This window comes from Balearica regulorum, chromosome 2 (genome assembly GCF_011004875.1).
Source record: "Balearica regulorum gibbericeps isolate bBalReg1 chromosome 2, bBalReg1.pri, whole genome shotgun sequence".
In the NCBI taxonomy this organism is placed as follows: Eukaryota; Metazoa; Chordata; class Aves; order Gruiformes; family Gruidae; genus Balearica; species Balearica regulorum.
In genome coordinates, this window is record NC_046185.1 from 63,349,519 (window position 1) to 63,373,355 (window position 23,837).

General features: G+C 38.7%; 1 protein-coding gene across 2 annotated transcripts in view; it reads right to left on the reverse strand.

The window, feature by feature from the left end:
• Positions 1 to 823: 823 nt before the first annotated feature.
• NETO1 (neuropilin and tolloid like 1) overlaps positions 824 to 23,837 on the reverse strand; it is a 70,372-nt gene continuing 47,358 nt past the window's right edge. Inside the window, exons 7-11 of one of the 2 annotated variants that reach the window (XM_075747106.1) lie at positions 20,030 to 20,258; positions 6,746 to 6,859; positions 3,858 to 4,416; positions 2,615 to 2,689; positions 824 to 1,348 (exon numbers count right to left, since the gene is read on the reverse strand). In XM_075747106.1, coding sequence (XP_075603221.1) covers positions 2,629 to 2,689; positions 3,858 to 4,416; positions 6,746 to 6,859; positions 20,030 to 20,258 — 963 coding nt within the window. In that variant the 3' untranslated portion in view covers positions 824 to 1,348; positions 2,615 to 2,628. Of the gene's footprint in view, positions 1,349 to 2,614; positions 2,704 to 3,857; positions 4,417 to 6,745; positions 6,860 to 20,029; positions 20,259 to 23,837 lie in introns of both variants that reach the window. The other variant, XR_012834295.1, reaches the window with a different exon arrangement.

The window sequence follows — 23,837 nt, forward strand, 5'->3', positions numbered from 1 at the left end:
AATTATGTAAATTATGTACTATATATTTAAAGAACTGATATCGATCATCTTAATTTTTATGTCAGTCTTTCATGTTTTCCATTTTCCCATCTACTTATGCTTTGGGAAGACCTATGGAAATCTTCCCCCTTTTTCAATAAAACTAGCAAAATTTTTATACAGAAAAACCTAAAAACCATGAATGACAGAATATGTTTAAGAAGGAACTGGGATTTGTTTTGAAACAGAATTTGGAAGACAATGCTTTAAATAGAAGCTATGGTTTCATGCATGGTTATTGAGTTCTTAAATGAGGGGGGGTTTCTACTTTACATAACTGTGGCTTTTCAGCCTACAATAATTTCTTAATAACTTACACCTCTCAGATTTTACTTCAGTGTTGGTTACTAATATTTATAGCTTGAATTATGAATATAATCTTATCTTGCATAAGGAAGTGATTTACATCTGTATCTCCAAAATTGGAGCCTAGCCATAACATTTGTAAAAATGATAAAAATCTGCTACTCTCCTACACTGAAGCAAACTTCCCAATAATTGTCATGGAAATAAATTAGTTTAGAGTACAGAATTGAACACAAAGGTTATCACAAACCTTTTAACTGAAATTAGGTGAATAACTTTATGTATTATGAATTAATTTGAATCTCAAGAAATAAATGTATTTTGCTTTTCAGTAAGTGAGGGATGAGAGACAGCTGATTCTGTGATGTATCTGGCTTTCAAGTTCCTAAAACCTACATTTTGAGCTTAATGTCCTGAATTACACAAAATTTGTAACTTTGGTAAAAGAAAACATTGCCATTAAACTCAAGGTAAGAAATTATTATCCATTGTTTTATGTATCTTTATATAAAAAGTTACAGGTAGCAAGCATATGACACAGAAATGGAACAGTAACAGCAATATTTGTGAATGCATGCTTTTTACAATGTATCTAATAAAGGGATATTTGCCAACTCAAATATTCAGTAACATACATGCAGATTATTTTCTCAATGTCAAATTCAGTCATATTGCTAGATGCTTATCCAACAAACATTTCTATTGAAGTGATTATGAATGGCTAAATACCTGATTTCAATAAATTGTTCCTGAAATAATTGGGAATTTAACTTGCAACGAAAAGAAGAGAGAAAAAGAAAAAGATAAATGACCAATAAGCATAATAACCAAAGTCTTATTGCCTTCTAGTAATTTTACTCAACACTGTTTGCTGAATTTTGTCATGATATGAGATTAGCTGGTCAGTCCATAAAACCTCTAGCTGGTGTTTCCAAGGACGATAGTTTCACATTTCATTGTAGCATGTTCAAAATCACCCAGGAGCGCACTATTCTCAAGCAGTCTATATAATGAAAACAACGTACATATAACAAAAATTCAATGTAAATCTTCTTCCACATATCACACAACAAACAAGTAAATAACAGACATAAAACATATCAACTGAAATAAAACTAAGATTGAAAAAAAAAAGGGGGGGGGGGGAACAGTGTCAGTTAGGAGCTAATTTTTTCTTCAAGCTTGCAGCAAATCTCCAAAGGTATTTAAAAACTAAGGAGCACTTGGTGGCCAGCAACAAAATTACAAAAGAAACATATTATTGTGCAATGGGAATATCTTGCTAAGGAGATAAGATATGCCTGTACTTCTTAGGTTTGGATAAACGCAATGAAATGAAATTAGAAACATGTCCACTCTCTCTTTCAGACAGCTGAAACAACTCACTATAGATTTTTTCCATTCAGAGTTTGCATGACTGCATGAATAGTTGTCTGAAAGCAAAACAAAGTTAAAATATGTTCTCGGTATGAGGAAAAATATAGACAAATATTTACCTAAACTATCTAGGGAAAATAAAAGCATTAATGGATTCTTTCCCAGCATAATTGCTGTATACATATATACACATATAAACATGGATATATGCATATCTATGTGTATATACATATACATATGTAAATTGACATAGTAGCAGGTTTCTATAACTTCATTATAAACTTCTGAGATTATGTTTATTGAGATCAAGTGTTGATAACAAATTATACAAAATGAAAAGCCTAGGAAAAGACTGAAAATAGGGAGTTTACTTTGCAAACATTAACATTAGTGCTACAGAATCCCGAACTTTATCAGTACTACCATAGACCCTTCCCCCAACAATTCACAAGGTTGAATGAATAAAATGAACTGAAAACAGATAGTTCCACATCTTCCTGTCTTGGGTTAGATTGCCAGTTTTTACATGCTGGGACTCTAAATTTTATATTCATAAATTAAAAAAAACCACAACAACAACAAAAAAAATCCAAAAACAAAAATCCAAAACAAATACCAGAGCCATGCAAAGCATCTGTTGTCTTTATCATGTGTTTGGAATGAAGATTATATTTAGCTAGGGGGTGATCATAGTGCTGTCAAGAATAAGGAGTTAATAGATTTTCCTTAGTTTACAATGCTGAAGTGGTCTTTCAGTTTTCTCAGTATTTGAACCTGGCTCTCTCCATACAAAGTGACATATAACTTGAGAACTAACATGCATTTTAGCAATATAACAAATAAAATGGAAAGGAACAGATGGTTCAATTGTTGTATAGGTATGTTTACTTACCTTGAGTTTGTCTCTTAGACCCTAGTTGTGTTGTACTCAGACTCATGTTTGCTTAGAGACCCAATGAGGCAGAACCTGGAATGTTATGGCTATTTCATTCAAAATAATAGTGTTTGCATAGAAAAAAAGAAATATATGCATATAGATACTTAATAAACAGTACACCTTGATAATCTGATCAATAATCATGAAGTAATTTACATTGGCATGCAATTAGATTAAAATTATCAAATAACTTATTATAATAAGATAGAAATGCCTTAATGTGCAAAGAAAATATGGAGGGCATGTAAACAGTCACAAGAAGTGCATAAATAATGCATGCAAGAGAAAACACAACTATATATAAAAAGTTTCTGTATTCTTTTTCAAATAAATGGTTCATAAATGTTTCTGCTTTTCTTTTTCTTTTACTTGTAAACTTTGTCATTGATATTTACAGTCATTCAAAGTGCAATATACAGTAGAAATAGCTTTTATTAAAAATATCATGCTTGAATTTACTTTTTTTATTGATTAGAAAGATCCCTTTTAACTACATTCTTATATGTAAATATATGAGTATTTTCTATTCACTATGCTGTCTCATGTTCTAATCAATATATATATATATTTATGTTAATATGACAAGTCAAGATACTGTGATTAATAATGGAACAGATACAGTAAAGTTTTGCAAATATTGTCATTCATTATATAAAATATAATGTTTCATGAGAAAAGGGGTTTCCTTACCCCAGGACTGAGTTTCTCATTATTGTGCCATGCATCAAAATGGATACATGTAATTTTTTATTTATTGATGTATTGATTTAGATATGTTAGACCAACAGTGGATGATACTCAAGGCCACCTCAGTTACAAGGAAACCACGTGTATGTGGCTCTTTCAAAAACTAGATTCACACAAAATCTTCTTTGGTTTTTAAAAATTGTACCTGTTCTCTGTTGATCTGTGCGTGTATGCATGTGGGTATGGGTAAAATAGTAAAAGAAAAAGAAAGATATAAAGTAGAAAGGTAAAACTGAGATACAGGATCCTTCAGGAAACAGGAGCAGAGATGAGAGAAAGAGAGACAGGAAGAGAGAGAGAGATAATATAATGGTATGTGCTATCAGGAAACAGAAATTTAAACAATAAATAAAGAATAAAGAAAATATGTCTTTACTGAATAAAGAGTGAATATGTTTGGGCAATCAAGTCCTCACACAATAGTCTTCATCAAAAATCTATTGATACTGACCGCTGAACAGCTTTATCATGTCTGGACAGCCTGTGACTTGTGGTTGGTACCTCTTCAATTTCGTCTATCTCACACGCATCTGCAGCATCTTGTGAGTAGCTATGCTTCATGACAAGGATATTTCTCCTGTTCATGGGCTGAATGAGTGGTTTTACAGGCTGGGGTTGTATTTCTGTCAAGACAGAAGCATCTCTTGTGCTGAGGTTACTACGGCTGCCCTTAATGCTAGACACTTGTGATCCACAGTGATGGTCATGAATGCATTTTGAAGATGATCTCCGCAGTTTATGGTAATTTTCAAAGTCATCTGCAACATCAGCAAGGTCAGCTGTAGGCCCTGTCCCTCTGAGGGTGCACAACTCATAATGAGGAGGCTCAAACACCTCCTGGAACACTGTTTGATCAAAGTCTGTTTTCCTTTGGACAAATTTTTTACGAGGCTGCTTGATCTGTACTATAACAGAGATAACAATGAGGATGATCACAATGCAAGAAGTCACCCCAATTATAGTCCCACTGGTATTGGTAAGTTGGTCCAATAGGTTAGCTTTTCTTTTTTCTGTGACAGGAGAAAAAAAGAAAAAAAAAAAAAGCACAGCGTTAATGGCAGTTCAAGAATAAAAACAACCATGATGGGTTCACAGGTTACTGCAAAGTTGAGCCTAGTCTATGTTTGAGTTCACTTAATCAATCTCACTGATAAAAACGAAAAAGGAAGAAATCAGGTATTCATGAAAGCCAAAGAAACAACACACAGGTCCTCTGTGTGCCTATTCCCTTGGAAAATGATTTATTCAGGGTGTATTACAAGCTTAATTAGATGAAAGAATTATTTACATTTTTTTATAAAAAAGCAACCACCATAACAAGCAGATGGCTTTAGTGTCACCTCTGAACTCCATTTGCTGCTAAAGCCCCCAAGACTGTTACAGATGTTCTCTTCATTATTTTCTGTCTCTTCCAGTAAATACATGCAACTGGGACATTAGGACCAATGAAAGAGAAAGACTTTACAGGATTTAAAAATAAATTCTTCTTTGCATTGGGAACTTCAGTGAAATCCCAATATTTATGAGCTGACTGGGACTGTTGACAGTATTCAATGAAAAATCTAAATCAGGAGAAAGCAGAAAAGTTATTAAAATTGAGGTTTCAGAAAGAAAAAAAAAAGTGTGCAAGTTATTGCTTTTGTTCCTGCCCTATTAATTACCACAACTTTTCTAAACATCCATAAAAATCCAAAAGCTGATCCTACCTACTATCCTTAACTCAAGGGCCTCTAGGAAGTTAGCCAGCAAATTTAGTGTTGTGAATGAAGAAAAACAGAAAATATGCAGGAAAATAATAAAAAGGAAAACAGTTTCACCCTACTGTTGTGTATATTTCTCTGTGATTTATTTTCAGATGGCTGCAGACACGTGAGACGGTGACTGAGCCTTGCAGAAATCCAAGCTGAAAGCATTCGCATCAGTCTCTCTCTCACAGGCATAGCAAGACTTGACAACTGTGATTAAGTTTCAACACCCAGTTTAGTGTATTTTTTTCCTGGCAACCTACAACATATCAATGGAGTTAATAAAAAGCCTTTGAAATGAAAGTTATTGGCACCAAAACAATAACATCCATCTCTTCATAATCTCCTAGATACCAAAACCGAACGTACCAGTACTCCCCATTGCCTACTCTTGTAGATTCACCTGGGGTTTCTCTAACTGACAGAGACTCTGGGGAAGTAGCAGAGTTAGAAAAAGCAACACAGCAGCAACCAACCTTTTTGCTGGAATCAGCAAACCGCCTTTTTCTAGTCAGAAAAACCAGAAAGGATAAATGCACAAGACCAAATCAAAAGATAGTTGGCAAATGAAAGATTAAAATCATTCTGGAAATTAAAGAATGGGGAAGGTTTGCTCTTTTCCTCTGTGCTGAAGAAGTAGAGAGCAGATAATTATTTCCCAATTGTGTATTATATTCTTTGAAGAATATTATTCCATGCCACAGTTTTGCTGTGTCCTTTTGAAGTATGTTTTCATTTGAGTTTTACCCTATTGCACTGCTTGTCAGGATTTTACAGGCTTCAGCAGACTTATGGGATGACTGTTAATCCACCTCATTCTGAATTTTTTTTCTTGATTGGTTCCTAAATTTGGCATATCCCATGTTTCCAGGAACAAATCTGCAGTAGCAAGGAGGGGCGAGAGGGAAGCAAACTGTCTCACTAGCCTGCAACGTAAGTTAGTTAAGCTCTTTTCCCTGAAGACAACACAGACGTTGATTCTCCCCCCCTCCCCAAGAAACACAGAGCAATATTTAGAAACCATTGTCAGCGCCTGGTCAGGAACATCAGTTCCTGTCTATGTACTAGACATTACGGCTGATTTCCTATGCTTGTTCCTTGCTCTTCAATGTCACTTGATTATAGGTAGATTTGGTTGCTTTCTTACAGTGTTAATTCCACTTCACCTTGATATTTTAGCTCACTATAATTGGGCTATTATAGACATGGTATGCAGCTGAAAGACACCTGCTACCCATATGGTACTCCACTACAAAGGTAACTATGGCAAAGGAACCAAAACATGACTTTCAATTACATTTTAGATTGTACGGGAAACAGAGACGAAGTGATCAGAAAGCCTGCCAGGACATAACCAACCAGAAGGACATAACCAACACAAATCAACACCAAGCAAAACAAATGCAAACACTGAAAGTAAAATCCATCAGTATTTTCACTTGCCTTTGTTTTCCCTGTTGCTTTTTGTACGCTCTCCCTGTATTACTCTTCCTGAGCTTTGACCCGTCTGGCACATACTTAAGAGGAAACTAAGGATAATATGCTGTATCCCATGCAGTCTAAATGACTTGACATTTCAAATTCCACACATTACCTTTGCAGTGGTTTTCATCCCAAGGATACACACAATTCTGGAGTCCATTGCAGACCAATGTATTATTAATACACATATTACTGTGGCAAAAGAATGTGTTGGCTTCACAAGGGGCTAAAAACAAGAGAGAAAAAGCTGATATTAAGTAGTAAATCATTCAGTTCACAACAAACACATCTAGGAGTGATCATGTAATCTGTAATAGGAAAAAGCTATACAACACAGGTTCCTTGAGCATATTTAATACTTGTCATGCAGCAGTGAGAGCACTCAAGTCACACGCTGTTTATTGTTCTGTAGCAAGAGACGTTCAGTTCTAAGACGGACAGACTTTCCCATAGTCTGACTCTCATGGCTGTAGTGGGTTGGCCCCCCCATACATTGGTGGGGGGTCACTGATGTGTTACGAACAGTTTTAGCCACAGATCCAAAACACAGCACCCTGTGGGCTGCTATGAAAAAAGTTAACTCTATCCCAACCAGATCCAGTGTATGGGAAATAATGTGTTTTAAAGTTTATTGCCAAAGCTCCAGTTTTATAAGAAAACCTGTGACTCAAAGAAGATATATACTTCAGTGCCCATATTAACAGCGCTTGAACATTAATCCACAGAGAAAATAAAATTATTTTAAAAACACTTTGGTCATAAGAAAGGCTACAGTAAAAAAGTACCCCTTTGATCACAAGTGTGAAGATTAAAAAAAGCAACAATCTTTGGTGTCTCTGAAGGCCATGGTCTAGGAGAATCATGAAGATGAAAGCTGCAGGATGAAGGCTTTACAGAAGGCCATATACTATTACTGTGACGAAGCAGGTTAGACGCCATCGGAAGGAATTGTACACGCTACTAAACTGTGCTACTTAAGTGTTGGGAGATCCTTAGGTGTTGGGTTTGTAAAGATACTACTTCAAAATCATGTCACATAGTAAAGATAAATTAGTCCTCACATTTCTTTTATTAAAACCAAACCAGAAGATCTACCTCCATTTAGAAAACCTTTAGAACTATAAACTTTATCAGTGTTAAATCAGTAAAAATGAACTGTTTATGTATTTTTTTAGCTCAAACAACCCAAACCCATTATTATAATCATTTTAAAGGGAAAGTTAAAAAATAACCTAAGACCTTTAACTAATCAGAAAAGACTTATGATGCTCGTATTATTGATACTTAGAATTTGATGTTCATGGCTATTTTTCTCCTCTGCAACTTTAAAAGCAGTTCCTGTGACAACATATATGCATAGTGACTGGCTCAGAGCAGACAACTGAGCAGACAACTTCAGTGGTTTGCCAACTAAGGACAACACAAAGGATTTATATTATAGAACTCAATGACTCCATATATCATGTCAAGAAATCCACTTTTCAATAAGTGCTTAAGTTCAGATATCCATAAGTGACTATAATGGCTTCTTCAGAGCAGTCATGGTCTGTTAAACAAATAGCAAATGCCATCAAAACTTGTACACAACCCCAAATATGCAACCATCCACTTAGGTATAACAGCATATGTGCACTGTATTTCTTAGCCAATGGAGAAGATGGATCAGCCAGACTAGTTCTGCCCACTGTTCAATTTTTGGAAAAATCTGGTATACCATCTCCTAAGCTGCAGTGACCCTGGACAGATGGTAAATTTGGTACAGGGAGGTTTTTATTTCAAACTGCACAGAAAGTGCAGAACGGCACATGTGCATATTAGCAAGGGAGGGTGCTTCGGGACGGCCCTTATCTATCCGGTGCTGTAATTTGGGGACAGTGAGGGCTGAGCCTGGAGGATACTGTGTCACATCATGATGTGACACATCACAGAGGGGACCCACCAGAGGCACTATCATCCCTTCACACACTAGCTGCAATTCCTCTTTCTGGGCAAGGCGAGGATTTTTTGGGACCAGTTCTTTCCAACACACAGAAAGAGTCTCACTGCCTGCTCTAAACAAAAAGGTGAAAGAGAGTGGGAGAGAACTTATGAAAGGGAAGCCTAAGAAGACCTAAGTAGCCACTGATTCAAAATGCATGGTAATAAATAGAGAGCACACAAGAAAAGAAGACCTAAATGACAAACGGGGAAAGCACAAGAGTGACAGGGGAACAAGGGGAAAAAAAAGAAGTGCAGGATTAGGAAAGTTTATGCTACCAAAGCCATAAAGGAGAAAAAAAACCCACCACCAAAACACCAAAAAACCATGCAGAGTGGCATGAAAGGCCTTAGAAGTGAAGTGGTGAGTACAGAGTGCTGTGTCTGAACAGAACCTCTTATATGTCTATGACTTGCTCTTGCCACTTTAAAATCAGTCTGATTTGATCCTGAATGCAACAGCAAAGAGAGGACTAATAGTGGAACAACAACCCCCAAAAGATAGAGAACAATTTAAGGGAAGGAAGGACAGCTGCGCAAGGCAGAAGTAAAGGAATTTAGAAGTATAGTGGTGGTAAGTAGAAAAGGAAGAACTAGAGGAAGGTTGTAAAGGAAGTGAAAGGAAGAGGAAGAAAGAGAGAACCACACAGCAAAAACAGATGACACTTAAGACATTCTGCACTGAAAGGAATGACAAGAGATTTTGTATCAGATGGAAAATATTAGGAAATGTTTCAGAAATAAGAGAGAAAAAATAAAAGCAGTACAAAAGACATTTTTTGCAGATTTAGGAAGAAGGGATAATTATGCAAAGTGATGGCAGGGAGATCCCTAAGTGCCACATCTACACATCTTTTAAATACCACCAGAGGTGATGACTCAACCAGTTCCCTGGGCAGCCTGTCCCAGTGCTTGACAACCCTTTCGGTGAAGAAATTTTACCTAATATCCAATCTAAACCTCCCCTGGCACAACTTGAGGCCATGTCCTCTTGTCCCATCACTTGTAACTTGGAAGAAGAGACCAACACCCATGTGGCTACAACATCCTGTCAGGTAGTTGTAGAGAGGGATAAGGTCCCCCTCTCAGCCTCCTTTTCTCCAGGCTAAACAACCCCAGTTCCCTTGTTCATGTTTATAAAATTAGTATAGTCAAGTCCTCTCTGTGGTCCCTTGAACCTGAAGTGATTAAGCTGGACAAGAAATCAATATATTTTCTCAACTCTAATGAAGGCTTTTTGTTGGAATGAATGAAAGCATCAAGGGAAGCTGAAAACTTCTCAGTCCCATTGTACATTGGAAGAATTAGGTTTTTTGCCCTTGAAGAGGCACAGCAAAGGGGTCTTGGGATGCTGCATCAAGGACATTGTAGTAATAGCAAAAATATAATGAACTGGTAGTAAACAAGATTCTTTTACAGCAAGATGGATCTGGTGCTGATGCTTTCCTGAAGCTGTTACAGAACCCTGGATGGGATTGGAATCAAGCAGACAAGGTACGTGACAGCAACACCTGCTAGCTTAACCTAAGTCTTGAACATCATGTGTGGCAATGCCTAAATAGGAAAACATTAAAACGTGAGGAAACGTTGTGGATGTTTTCACAAAAAGAAGCTACTGTTATCACTAGCTTCAACCAGGTGAAGCAGCACAAACCTCTCCACCTAGCAGAAGCCCTACTCTATCAATCTATGGTCTTCCCCGTGACTGTGTAAATGACCTTTACATGACAGAGCAGCAGGAATGCACAGAGCCCTGCCTTGGGTCGAGCGATTAGCCACGTGAGGTTTTGGGTCAGAATCAGTGGGCAGCCCAGTGTCAGCCCACAGCTACCAATATTGTAGTAGGTGTCTGTCTGCTACAGACTACCTAATCAGGGACAAGAAGTAAACCACCTTCAGACAGCTTGAAGAAGCCTCACATTTGCAGGTCCTTATGGGGGATTTTAATGACCTGATATCTGTGGAGGACAACACAGCAGGGCACAAGCAATCCAGGTTTCCAGAGTGCACTGATGATACCTTCCTGATATAGGTAATCAAAGAGCTGATGAGGGGAGTTCTGCTGGACCTCATACTTTTATAAACAAGCAAGAACCGGTTGGGGATGCGAATGTCGGGTGCAGCCCTGACTGCAGTGATCATGAGATGGTGCAGTTCAGAATGCTGCAAAGAGGAAATAAGGCAAAAAGTAGGATCACAACCCTGGACCTCAGGAGAGCAAAATTTCAGTGTTGAGGGGTCTTCTTGGAATAATGCCATGGGAGGTGGTCCTGGCAAGACAAGGGATCCAAGAAGCTTGATTCTATAAGATCACCTCCTCCAAGTGCAATAGTTGTCTATCTGGACAAGCAGAAAATCAAGCGAAGGTGGCAGTTAGCCTGAATGGGTGAACAGTGAGCTCCTGATAAAACTCAAACATAAAAATGACACATGCAAGAGGTGGCGGCAGAGTCAAATGACCCCATTAGAAATATAGGGGCACTAACTAAAGATGCAGTGATACAATTACGAAAGCTGAAGCCTACCTGGAGTTGAATCTGGTGAGGGCTGTAAATGGCAACAAAAAGGACTTCTACAGGTACATCAGCTGCCAAAGAAAGATGAGGGAAAGTGTGGGTGTGATGCTGAATGCTGTAGGGGACTTGGTGATAAAGGACATGGAAAAGGCTGAGGTACCAAATGCTGCCTTCTCCTCCATCTTTTTTTGGTGGGATTTGCATTTTGGAGTTCCAAGCACCTGAGATTAGGGAGAAAGCCTGGAGCAAGGAAGACTTACCCTCAGTGGAGGAGGACCAGGTTAGGGAATATTTAAACAAACTGTACTGACACAAGCCTATGGACCCTGATGGGATGCCCCCAGCAGTCGGCTAAAGTCATTATGAGATCAGTCTTGATTATTTCTGAAAGGTCATGGTGATTGACGGAGGTTTCTGAGGACTGGTAGAAAGCAAAAGTTCCCCTGTCTTTGAGAAAGGTGAGAAGGAGAATCCTGAGAGCTACAGGTCAGTCAGCCTCATCTCAATCCCTGGGAAGGTGACAGAGCAAATACTACTGAAAATCATTTCCAAACACATGAAGGACAAGAGGAGTGTAGCCTACATGGACTTTAAGAAAGGAAAATCATTTTTGACCAACATGACAGACTTCTACAATTGGCTGACTGGCTTGGTGAGTGAGGGGAGAGCAGTGGATGTTGTGTACCTCTGCATAAGAAAAGCTTTCAATCCTGTTTCCAATAACATCCTCATAGACAAACTGATGAATATGGGCTAGATAAATGGACAGTGAGTTGGACTGAAACTGGCTGAACTGCCAATCTCAAAAAGTTGTGATCAGTAGCATGAAGTCCAGCTGGAGGCCACCTACTAGTGATGTACCCCAGGGGCTGATACTCTTTAACCTCTTCTTTAATATGCTGGATGACGGGACAGAATGTGTCTTCAGCAAGTTCACAGGCAATTCAAAACTGGGATGACTGGTTGATAGACCAAGTGGTTGGGTGTCTGTAAGGATGGGTCTCAATAGGCTGGAGAAACAGGAACTTCAAGCAGTTCAACAAAAGGAAATGCAAAGTCCTGTGGCTGGGTAGGAATAACTTCATTTACCAGTACATGCTTGGGACTATTTGAAAAGCAAGTTTGCAGAAAAGGTGCTGGTGTGCAGTAAGTTGGTGTGTTGGGTTTGCATGGCAAGGTTTTGGTAGCGGGGGGGCTACAGGGGTGGCTTCTGTGAGAAGCTGCTAGAACCTTCCCCTGTGTCTGACAGAGCCAATGCCAGCTGGCTCCAAGACGGACCTGCCGCTGGCCAAGGCCAAGCCAATCAGCGCCTCTGTGATAACGTATTTAAGAAAGAGAAAAACAGTTAGAGAGAGCTTTTGCAGCCGGAGAGAGGAGTGAGAAGATGTAAGAAACTCTGCAGACACCAAGGTCAGTGAAGAAGGAGGGGGAGGAGGTGCTCCAGGTGCCAGAGCTGAGATCCCCCTGCAGCCCGTGGTGAAGACCATGGTGAAGCAGGCTGTTCACCTGCAGCCCATGGAGGGAGGATGAGGGGGTGTAGCGATTCCACTTGCAGCCCATGGAGGACCCCATGCTGGAGCAGGTGGAGGCACGTGAAGGAGGCTGTGGCCCGTGGGAATCCCACACTGGAGCAGGCTCCTGGCAGGACCTGTGAACCTGTGGAGAGAGGAGCCCATGCCAGAGCAGGTTTGCTGACAGGACTTGTGACCCCGTGGGGGACCCCACGCTGGAGCAGTTTGTGAAGGATTGTAGCCCATGGGAGAGACTCACGTTGGAGAAGTTTGTGAAGGACTGTCTCCCGTGAGAGGGACTCCATGCTGGAGCAGGGGAACGATGAGAGGAGTCCTCCCCCTGAGGATGAAGAAGCGGCAGAAACAACATGTGATGAACTGACTGTAACCCCCATTCCCCGTCCCCCTGTGCCGCTGAGGGGGGCGGAGGTTGAAGCTGGGAGTGAAGTTGAGCCAGGGAAGATGGGAGGGGTGGGGGGAGGTGTTTTAAGATTTGATTTCATTTCTCATTCCTCTACTCTGTTTTGCTTGGTAATAAATTAGATGAATTCCCTCTCTAAGTTCTGTCTGTTTTGCTCGTGATGATAATTAGTGAGTGATCTCTCCCTGTACTTATCTTGACCCATAAGCTTTTTCGTTGTACCTTTTCTCCCCTGTCTAATGAAAGAGGGGAGTGATAGAGTGGCTCTGGTGGGCACCTGGCCCTCAGCCAGAGTTAACCCACCACAGTTGGTCATGAGCCAGCAATGTGCCCTTTTGTAAAGAAGGCCACCAGTATATTGGGCTGCATTAGAAAGAGCATTGCCAGAAGGTTGAAGACGTGATCCTTCCTCTCTGCTCAGCACTGGTGAGGCCACATCTGCAGTGCTGCATCCAGTTCTGGGCTCTGCAGCACAAGAGAGACATGGACATCCAGGAGTGAGTCCAGAAAAGCTCCACAAAGACCATTAAAGGCTTGGAGGCTGAGAGAACTGAGACTGTCCTCCTGGAGAAGAGAAGGCTCAGAGGGGGGATCTCATCAATGTGTACAAATACCTGATGGGAGGAAATAAAGAAGACAGAGCCATGCTCTTCTCAGCAATGCCCAGTGACAGGACAAAAAGCAATGAGCACTAAATGAAATACAGAAAATTCCCCTTAAATGCAAGAACAAACTTTTACTTCAAGGCTGGTCAAACACTGTGCAGGAGTTGGTTTCCCAGAGATGTTGTGGAGTGTCCATCATTGAAGATATTCAAAATCCAACTGGATGCAGCCCTGGGCAACCTGCTGTAGCTGACCCTGCTTTGAACAGGAGGATTGGACTAGACCACATCCTGGAGTCCCTTCCAACCTCAACCCTGATTCTCTGAAAAGATGGCTTCATAATTAGATTAAAAGTAACAGCTGGGAACACACAGTTATGCTATTTCTCTTGTGTCTTAAAGCTGTCTTGAGCTAAGTTCTGCCAAGGTACTGGCCTAGAAATGAGTGAGATAGCGTATTCAGCACAATGAATGATTATAATGATTATAAGAAAAGCGAGCAAGTTAGAACTATACATATAACTCAACCTGATGTATTTTAATAACTCTAAGTCTTTGATAAATTGTTGGATTTTTACAGCATGAAAACTCTATAATTTAAATTAATTCACCAATTAAAGAAACAAATTACTAGTAAAGGTTCTTTTGCAGTTTGGGTTTGAATCAATAATTATTTTTATGTAAAAATGTAGTTTATATAAATAATATATACAAAATGAAAAACTTCAAACACTTTCATTCTACATTATTTTTAATGATAATATTTTATTTTTAAAACTTTGTGTGGTATGAGTAGGAATACTTTGTATTTTAAGATACAAACAGATTTTATAGTTATTGAATTAATTATAATGTAACATCTTCAGCTTTGCAACAAGTATTTATACTGAACACAAGATGGTGCACTTATCCTAGAAATATATATATGGGAGTGAGCAACAGGAACAGACATGATATCCCAGAGTCTTTTTCAGGTTTAGGAAACCTATACTTTAAAAAATCCTATAATAATAACCCTATTTCTGTTATCTGGAATCTAAATATATTTTGTTTCTAGTACAAGTTAGGCGATTGTTATAATGGAGTTGTCTGTATTTTCTCACTATTGGAAGGTTTTGGGAATGCACATTGAGACAATAACCTATATTTTTTCATTTATTAATGCAACATTCTCATAAATTCTTTTAATCCTGAATAGCCCTAAGGCAGAGGAACATAAAGAGCATTAATAGTTCCTCCAGTTTCCATGTTCACAATGTAACATGAAATAAAAGCAGTCATATTTTATGTTTCTTTTTTTAAAAAATACTGCTTTCACTGATGGAATAAAATAAATAATCACAGGTAATACATGCACATTTATACTATAAAATAACAATATTTAAAAGGCACTATAGCAATTAAATATTCTGTGTGTTATTTGTAATTATTATAATATTGAGATGTTATGACATTAATAATAAAATACATTATCTCTGTGTGTTAAGCATCATTTTGCTGGCCATTACAGAATACTTTGGGTATAAAATGCAAACACAGCCAGGTCAAAATATTTTTAGAAGATTAAGTCAAAATCTGACTTGTTACGGGCCTGGTGTGAAGCTTGGCTGTTCCACTTGAGCGCAGCGCTTTCCCTAGTGTATTTACTCTGTTTCTCAGCACCTTGCAGAGTTAGTGTAACTCCTTTGCTTCTAGGGTGTAAACTAGCTCTGAGTGAGCTAGCTTGGATATCTACATCGTACTTCATCGAACTGTGCAGATTTACCCTTTGAGCCTGTTTCAAGACAGGGATTTCAGTCTGGGACTCTCTAATCTTAGATGAAGACCCTACTTGCTATTTTTAGGCTTTGCTCTCTTCCACCCCTTCCCTTCTTGTCGTAACATTTTTGAGAGGTCTTGCTTTATCCTGAGTGTGAATGGGAAAATTCTGAAATCTTAACAATGGTTAAATGTGAGAAATATTTTACACTGAACTCATTAGACATTTCACGCCTACTCCTCATGTCCTCAAGATAGCTCATTGCATCATGTTCTGCACATGAATTCTTTAAGTATAGATCATCTGGATTTTTCCCACTGTTCCCTACTGAAAAACAGAGCTTTCTTTCCTTCACAAGAGAAAGAAAAAATAAATTCTGCAGATGTTCCTTGAATCATCCTTGAAACAGAGGAAGAAGTTTTCCCTCAGCCTCTCCAAGGAACAGTTCATCAGTCATGCTGAGAGATTGTTTCACTTACTTTATTAAAATTATTAAGATGGTTTTAGTACTGCACACTACAAGTATATTACCTAAAGTAAAAATACTTATCTTTTCATTTGCCACTAATGAAAAAAAAAATCTTATTAAAATACAGCTATTAGAAACTTGAAAATGAAATGTGCTTAATGCTGAATTTTCTTTCTCAGTCACCTTCAGACAGCTCTGTTCAAACTAAACGTAACTTTTATGGATAGTTAATACCAGACACACATCGATAATCTAGTCTTTAAAAAACACTTATCTGTGGTTTCGGGGGTGTGGGGCGTTGAATACGAACTCACAAACAGTGATTTTGTTCAGGGGCAGGGAGGCATTGGGATGCTTCGCCAATGAGGGTTTCTCACTACAGATAGCTGCCAATAGCACAGGCGGGCAGATCACAGATGAGTGCCCACCAGTAAGGAGGCAACCCCAGTGTTTTCTTTTGTATATATTAGCGTGGAAGCAGGGAGAAAAAACAGCAATGCTGCAATCTATTTACACTCCTAAGACCTTGCAAAGGGAAACCATCTCTTCACATGTGTTGCACTTAGCGCTTTGTTGTTCCCTTTCTCAGTAGTTCCCTTTGCATTACCACAACAAGCACGGTCATACCTGCAGTGTCTTTTCCCCATTAGAGAACTGCCCATGCTGGGGAGATCATCTTCAGCGATTCTGGCTGTAAACAAGGACTTGAGTGCTGTTACTCGATAAAGCTGTGCACTACTCTTCTAAACATGGCCCTAGATTTCTATCCAAATAAAGGTTTCGTAAATAAAAAGAAAATAAGGATGATGGATATTGTGCTCCTTTAGGAAAGTCACGTGTGACAGGGCTTCAGAAACAGGCTTAGAGCTCAAAAGGGCAATAAAAGAAGAGGAATTATATTTTTATGGCCTGAGGTTTTTGACGTAGGGTTATGGATGGAGAAGAGAGCAGTGCTACCAAAGAGCAGTCAGAGGTGAGAGAATGAACATCCTGCCTGCTGTGCATACAGAGGGATTTTCTCTTATCCCATATGTGCCCTGGTTCTACGAATCTGCTTTTAGGCTAAAGCGTAGGTGTGTCTGCTCAGGAGCAGCTTTTTGAAGAAGCTGTAGGTGTAGCATGTCTGTCATTAATCAGGCTGGAGATCACTCTCACAGTCATGGAAAATGAAATGAGCAGTTAGTCAGCGGGTGAAAAACAAAGACTCATTTTTCAAGTCTTCTTACCAGATGAACAGACAGCTTTTGATAATACCAGTTTTCCTGTTTTCCTTTTTTCTGATTCTTAAATTAATTTATTGGATATTTGAAATCTGTTGTAGACAGTGACTACCATACAGAAAAATATGATTAGATATATATGCTTAGAAGATATATTAAAGATTAAAAAGATAGGGACATAAGTAGACAAAACGTATAATGATAGTTGGAATAGCTAATAATGTTGATCATGAAATATCAGATCACCGCTCTAAATTATCAGCTATTAAGAATTAATTGGTTATTAAGTGTTATTTAGAGCTCTACTACTATTTTGATGATGTTAGAATCATTACTGATTTTCTGGTGTGGGAAATTTAACAACTTCTTGCATTGTATGCCTTTCCTTCAGACATATTTATATCATTACTGCTCTGCAGAGCATCACCACTACAGGTCTGGAAACTTGTAAGACTGTTTTTTAGATGCCACCAAAAAAAGACATATATATTTCAAACATAATTGGAGCACACTGATCAAACTGTATGAAAATAATCACATAAGAAATCTCTAAGTTTTCTCTGTTCTACACAAATATCAAGTCCCCAGGAAATGGCTCTATAACAAGAATTAACGCTGAACAGACTTAATGATAAAGAAACCATTCCTGAGGCTAAGTAGCCTGTTTCCACAAACAAACCCACTTCCAGTTCACAGAGTAAGGGAAGACTGACAATATCGACAACTTAACTCCACGCTAAGGAGAGGAACTCGGGGAGCTACAACGCCCCCTGGCCATTCCCAGAGCAACAATAAATACAGAAATTTTACTTTGTCACTCTTTCCCATGCACATAACCACAACATAAATGCGGTCTTCTACTGTGTTTCTTTCTCAGCTCTAGGTGAACAAAATAGATTTTTTTCCTCTTTGTCCCCAAGTAGAGACACAGGTGTCTGTTCCCTGATGCGCATCTCCCTGAATGAGGGCTGACATTCCTTCTCTTCCATGCAGATGATCTAATTATTCCCACACGCCGCTGAAAGACGTTGCAGTTTACATGCTCTGAGCTGTGTCTCTCAGTGCACACACCAGGTATCTGCTCTAGCTGACTTCTGACAGCCAGCAACAGTTTGCAGCATAGGGCAGCACCTACGGACAACTGATATGGCACAGCAAGTACAATTGGCATCACCTTTAAACCTTTAAAGTCAACTTCCAGCATTAAAAACACAGATGCAGTTTCTTCTAATATTTATGAGCAGGCTGTGTATACATAGCTCGAAGCACAATTTAGCCCTTAATAAATTTTCAGCTTTTAGCGCGCAATGACTGTTCAGAATAAATTTAGAGAAAACACATCATGTTAATATTTTCAACTTCCCAGTCAGAATACCATGCAGTAGAAACTATTGTCTCTTTACAAGAACAGAGTAGCTCATAAGATGTAGCATGTCAGGTAAACATATTAGGAATACTATAAGAGAAAAAAAGCACATTTTTCCTTATTTTCCTTTAAAATATGAAAGCCTTGCAAACACACACTTATTCAAACCTTCATTTCAAGTTAGTCATCATAGTGCTTCACTCTCCAGTTCTTTATACGCTGTAAACCTCCAGTGTCTATGCAGTTGTTTCTAAGGTAACAGATCAGGATGCCTTGTGAAAAAAAAATGAATCAGATCTTGAATATTCACGACATCTCTACTTGCAGAAATGAGAAAAGGGCAGTATCATCTCAAATGAGGGTTCTCAATATCCTTTAGACCCTGGCCTGATTTACAGACAAAGAAAAAATATAATCTGCCCTAAGGCTGCTGTGTGAGTACAGTGGCATATGCAGTTTCAGGCACGTAGACTGTCAGAAATTTTTAATCAATCAGAGCCATAATTAAGGAATTACGGAGGCTGTTCTCAACAGAGTCTTATTGCCTCATTGCAGGGTACACACACAGAGAATACAGATGAAGAATGTGTGTCGTAGGATCGCGCCTTCATTCCAACCACTGACAGCCACACAGAAATCTTCCTGTCAGACATGTGATGCACAAACCAAAAAATACATTAAAAACCAACATGAATCGGCATGTAAAAATAAATGCATATACTCCTTCCTCAAGGGACCAAATATGCATTATTTCCATCAAAGAAAGCAAATCGATATCTTTCACAGTTGATTGACTCAATCATTTTGAGTGAATGGGATTATTGGGTTTTTTTGAGGGTTTTTTTGTGGTTTATTTGTTTGTTTGTTTTAAAGTGGCTAGAACTACCTTTTATTTCTTTCAAAGGCTGCTTTGCTTATTATCTGACTCCAGAAATAATACAAACATATGAATGCAGGCAAGGTGCATAGAGAAAATATTAACCAAAATATCGCATAAAGCTTTTAGAAGACTTCTATTACTACAAAAAATTAACTGAATTCTTTGCTTAACAATATATGACATATATGTTTATTGATATATGCATTCTGGAATATGCACAAACACACCCACCATCTGCAATAAAATAATCATAAAGTATTTTTCAAATGCCCATCATAATGAGTTCTAAAAAATCAAATTTATAGAAAAGGATCAGGTTTGATAAAAACCTTCAGAGCTGTATTATTTTCCATGTTGTGTAAGGGAAAACTGAGAGAGCGCGGCCCGGCAGCTTAAGGATCAGATAAAAGTGAAGTGATAAAAAGTAGCGGTCATATGACAGGACGGGTCATGACTACTTATACCTGTCTTCCTGTCTCTGAATCCTGTGCTCTATCCACTGCACTACTACTCATTGCACGCTATAAATGCTTGGAATAAAAACCGTTCTGAGTGTTTATATAACTTGTTTGGGAACATTCTTCGGTAACTACTCTGCATGAAGTAAAAATTAACAGTTTTGGGGACTTGAATCATTTAACAAACTGAAAGGCCACATTGATTAGGGTCTTACGTTCTTGGAAAGATGTGAAGAGCATCTGGAATCGGCTGCTTCGACTACCTTCATCTGCCCACATGCGGATCACACCGAGACCTGTCCGCAGCATTACATCATTAGCAACAGTGCTGCAAAACTTTGCTTTCAAATCCTCCACAGAGCTGCTTCCGTCATAGACAGCTACAAAATTCCTTTTGCATTCATTGGAATTCTGCATCTCATAGTCCAAGAATCGCAAATAGATCTATGAAACAAAAACCAAAAGCAGTATGTACAGACATTTGAGAATGACTAAACAAACATTAAACAGCTTTGCTTTACCTTGTGCGAGGAAGACTACACACCACCACCATCAAAATGATTTTTCTGAAGCTGGCGATCCATAGGCCACTTCCCTGGAAGGGCATTAATATGGAAACTGAACCATGTTTATACTTCCTGGTATTTTGTCTTGCTTCAAAGTAGAATCCAGCAGAGGATCTAGATATTTTTGTTCTTTGCAGTAAAGGTCCTAATTTCCAAATATATACCCGTCTTTGAGAAGTATGTACAACAGTGCTTCAAGCTGAAGGACAGACAAGCTAGAAATTTCTTCTTTCTCTGGCTGGCACAATATTGCTCTATTACTTGCCTGACATGGAAAATAATAAGGCAAATAATTGCTGCTCCCTCCCCAGAGTCAATATGTGTCATCTTTGTGATATGTCTCAGCTACACTGATTCAGGAAGTGAGAATCTGGGAGCCAGGCAGAACTCAATCATTAATCTTTTTATGTTTCCTCAAGCAATTTAGGCACCATTGCAGCTTTTCTAAACAAAGTCCTATGGTATATATCTTCATAATTTAACAGGGTTGAAATCAAACGTATTTCGTGGAAACTGCTAGAAACCTAGAAAGTTTGTTAGGAAATGTCTCTTGCATATCAGCTAAGTTATCTCATAAATGTAATAGATGTCTTGCCCTTTGCAAAGGACTCTTTAAATCTACCCAGAAAGAAGCAGGGGTGAGGAGAAAATGCTATTATTTAATATTCAACTCTACATGGACTTTAATAGGGAAAACCACTCATTTTAAAAGCAATTGCTAATACAAGCAACGTCAAATATTCCAGTAACAGAGAAGCTAAGTAATATTTTCAATAGACATATGATACATAATCAAACTGCCAAGTGTACCCAGGAGACTTCAGGAGAATGATACAGAAAGGTGAAGTAGGGCAGAAATAGCATAAAAAGCCAGTAAACATATTCAGCATCTGGCTATATGCATCTTCACTTGGAAAAATAAGAAAAAAGAAACTCCACTGTGACATCAGATATACTTCTTTACAAACAATCTTATTAACTTCAGGTAGTTTTTTACATGCACAGAACAATTGCTTAAAAAGCTTCTCTGGATTTGCGTAAACATAGCATATCCTAGTAGCAACAGGACTCACCACCTCATTAATACATTAAAGCTCTTATGGTTTGAGAATTATGTGCTATTAAGCAGTCTGCCACAGTTTAATAATAGCTCAGATGATTGTTAAATGAGCCTTTTCAGGTAGTGTATTACGGTACATTTTCGTTCCTTGTTATGCTTTGCAACTGGTCTCTCTGAAAAGAATATTTGTAAAACAATTTTTACTAGCATATGAAATTTGGTATACCAAGTCTCATTTTGCTTGCCTAACCTTTTTCTAGCATGTTATTGCTTACAATAATCCTTACCTATGTTCCAACATTACCATCCTCCAGAAGAACTCAGAGGTATATATTTCAATTAAATTGCAGGTAAGTGAATTCTACTTTAGCCATATATCCTGGGTTTTAAATACTATAAATTAAGGAAGCTGCTTTTATTGATCCCTACAAAATGGATCACGAATACACAAAGTAATAGTCAGATGACAATATCGTATATCAAGGAATACTTTTTATAGTGTTTTTCATTTCATTTACTGGTCGCTCCACCCCTGCAGTGGAATGAAAATTTACTAGAGTTTGGTCACCCGGCATTGCTGAAATTTTCTCACAATATCCATCACTTTTTATAAATGTGTTGTCTTGAAATGTCTCACCATTTCCTCTCCTAATGGGGGACATGCAGTTTTCATTCCTGTTAAAACAGGTTGCCTACTTCCTTGGTGAAGTCATACTTAATGGCTTGGTTTGAATTCTGAAGATTTGTTGAGTGCATAAAATGCACTTCTGAAGTTCTTCTGCACTGGCTACATCCCTTTACAAGTCTCTCTTTCATTCTCCACTATCTTCCTCCCTTCCCCAGGTGCTCAGACACATGACCCTTTAGTCCTTCTAGTGCTCCAAATCCTGGTTCTTGGTGTTCTCCAGCTATTTAGAACATTTCTGTCTTGCCGATGCCTGTCTACTTTAGCCCCTCGGGTGTTCCTAGTCTTCAGTGTGGCTCCTGCTCTTTCCTGTTTGTATAACATCAGCCACTTCCATGGCCACCAGGCAGATGGCTGACCTTCACTGCCAGCTTCTTCCTAGAAACTGTTACATCTCTGATAGGAAGTGTATGAAAATGTGCAGAAATTAACTGGAACCAAGCAAAAAAAGAGCAGCAAAAGGCCAGCAAAAGAGCCACAGACAAGAATTTTGGGCCAGTCAGTGACTCGAACGCAGCCATGCAGAACTGGGGTGGGCAGTGTGAGATGGGCTTTTACTGCTCACTCCCATGGTTTGAGAAGACTCTCTTGTACTAGTGGCTCCTGGGGTCCAGCTGGAACAGGCACGGCATTGTCCTGCCAGAGCAAGGTTACGTGTGAGGGAGGGATGTATGGGAAGAGGCAGAGGTGCGATGCACACACCCAGCAACTCGCCATAGCTGGGACACAGCAGAGAGCTGCTTCTGTGTCCTCGAGACCAGTGGCTCCTGCTCAAACAAGAGCATGACAGGTACTGTGAAGCCCTGGCACCCAGCCTCTCCTGTGAGGGTGCTGAGATGGTCTATAGTCCATCTCTGCATAACATTTCACGTAGAGCAGGGAGTTAAATGTGCGCCTAGCTTTTCTTTCCTCTGCTAACGTAATCTGCTGGCTTCAGATGGGGGGTTTGGTGCTTGCCAGCTTTATCACAGATAATGCGATAAAAACCTTCTGCAGCTGATTATATGCAATATTGTATATACAGGACTGTTTTCCAAGCAGCAAAGCATGTCACATGTCTCGTAGGAATGCACAGAAGGCTTCCAACATATTGTTGTCATAAATAATTATTTTAATGCCATATATGCCTATCATATGTATACCATATATATGTTCTAATATACCATGTATAGATATGATAGATCATACAGATATAGTGCAATGTACAGATATAATGCAATGTACATATATTCCTCAGGAAAGCTCTTACTTCAGAAAAAAATATCTTGGTCTGACTGCCAAACAATAGTAAAACTATACTTCATCTAATGGAGGAAAAACCTTTTATGCTTGCTCACTTGTTCTTCATTACAATCCTGCTGTCTTATATATATTCATTTATATGTACATATGTGTGGGTGTATACATCTATATAAGCACACTTATATCTTGTATAGGGTATTCCATTTCAGTATTGAGAAGTAATTTATATCAGCTTTCATTCTTACAAGAAATGTGTGCTAATCCTCACTGTGGTTATAAAATACCAGCTCTCACAGCAATTTCCAGCATTCATCAATTATTCCTGATCTGTTCAAACAGATTGTTCATATAACAGTACAGCCAAAGTCTTACTTATATGAGCTTATCATTTGACATTCTCTAGTTTCTGGTGGCATGCTAGCCTTATAAAATAGTAAATATTTCTTAGAGAAGCAGTTATAAATGCTGAG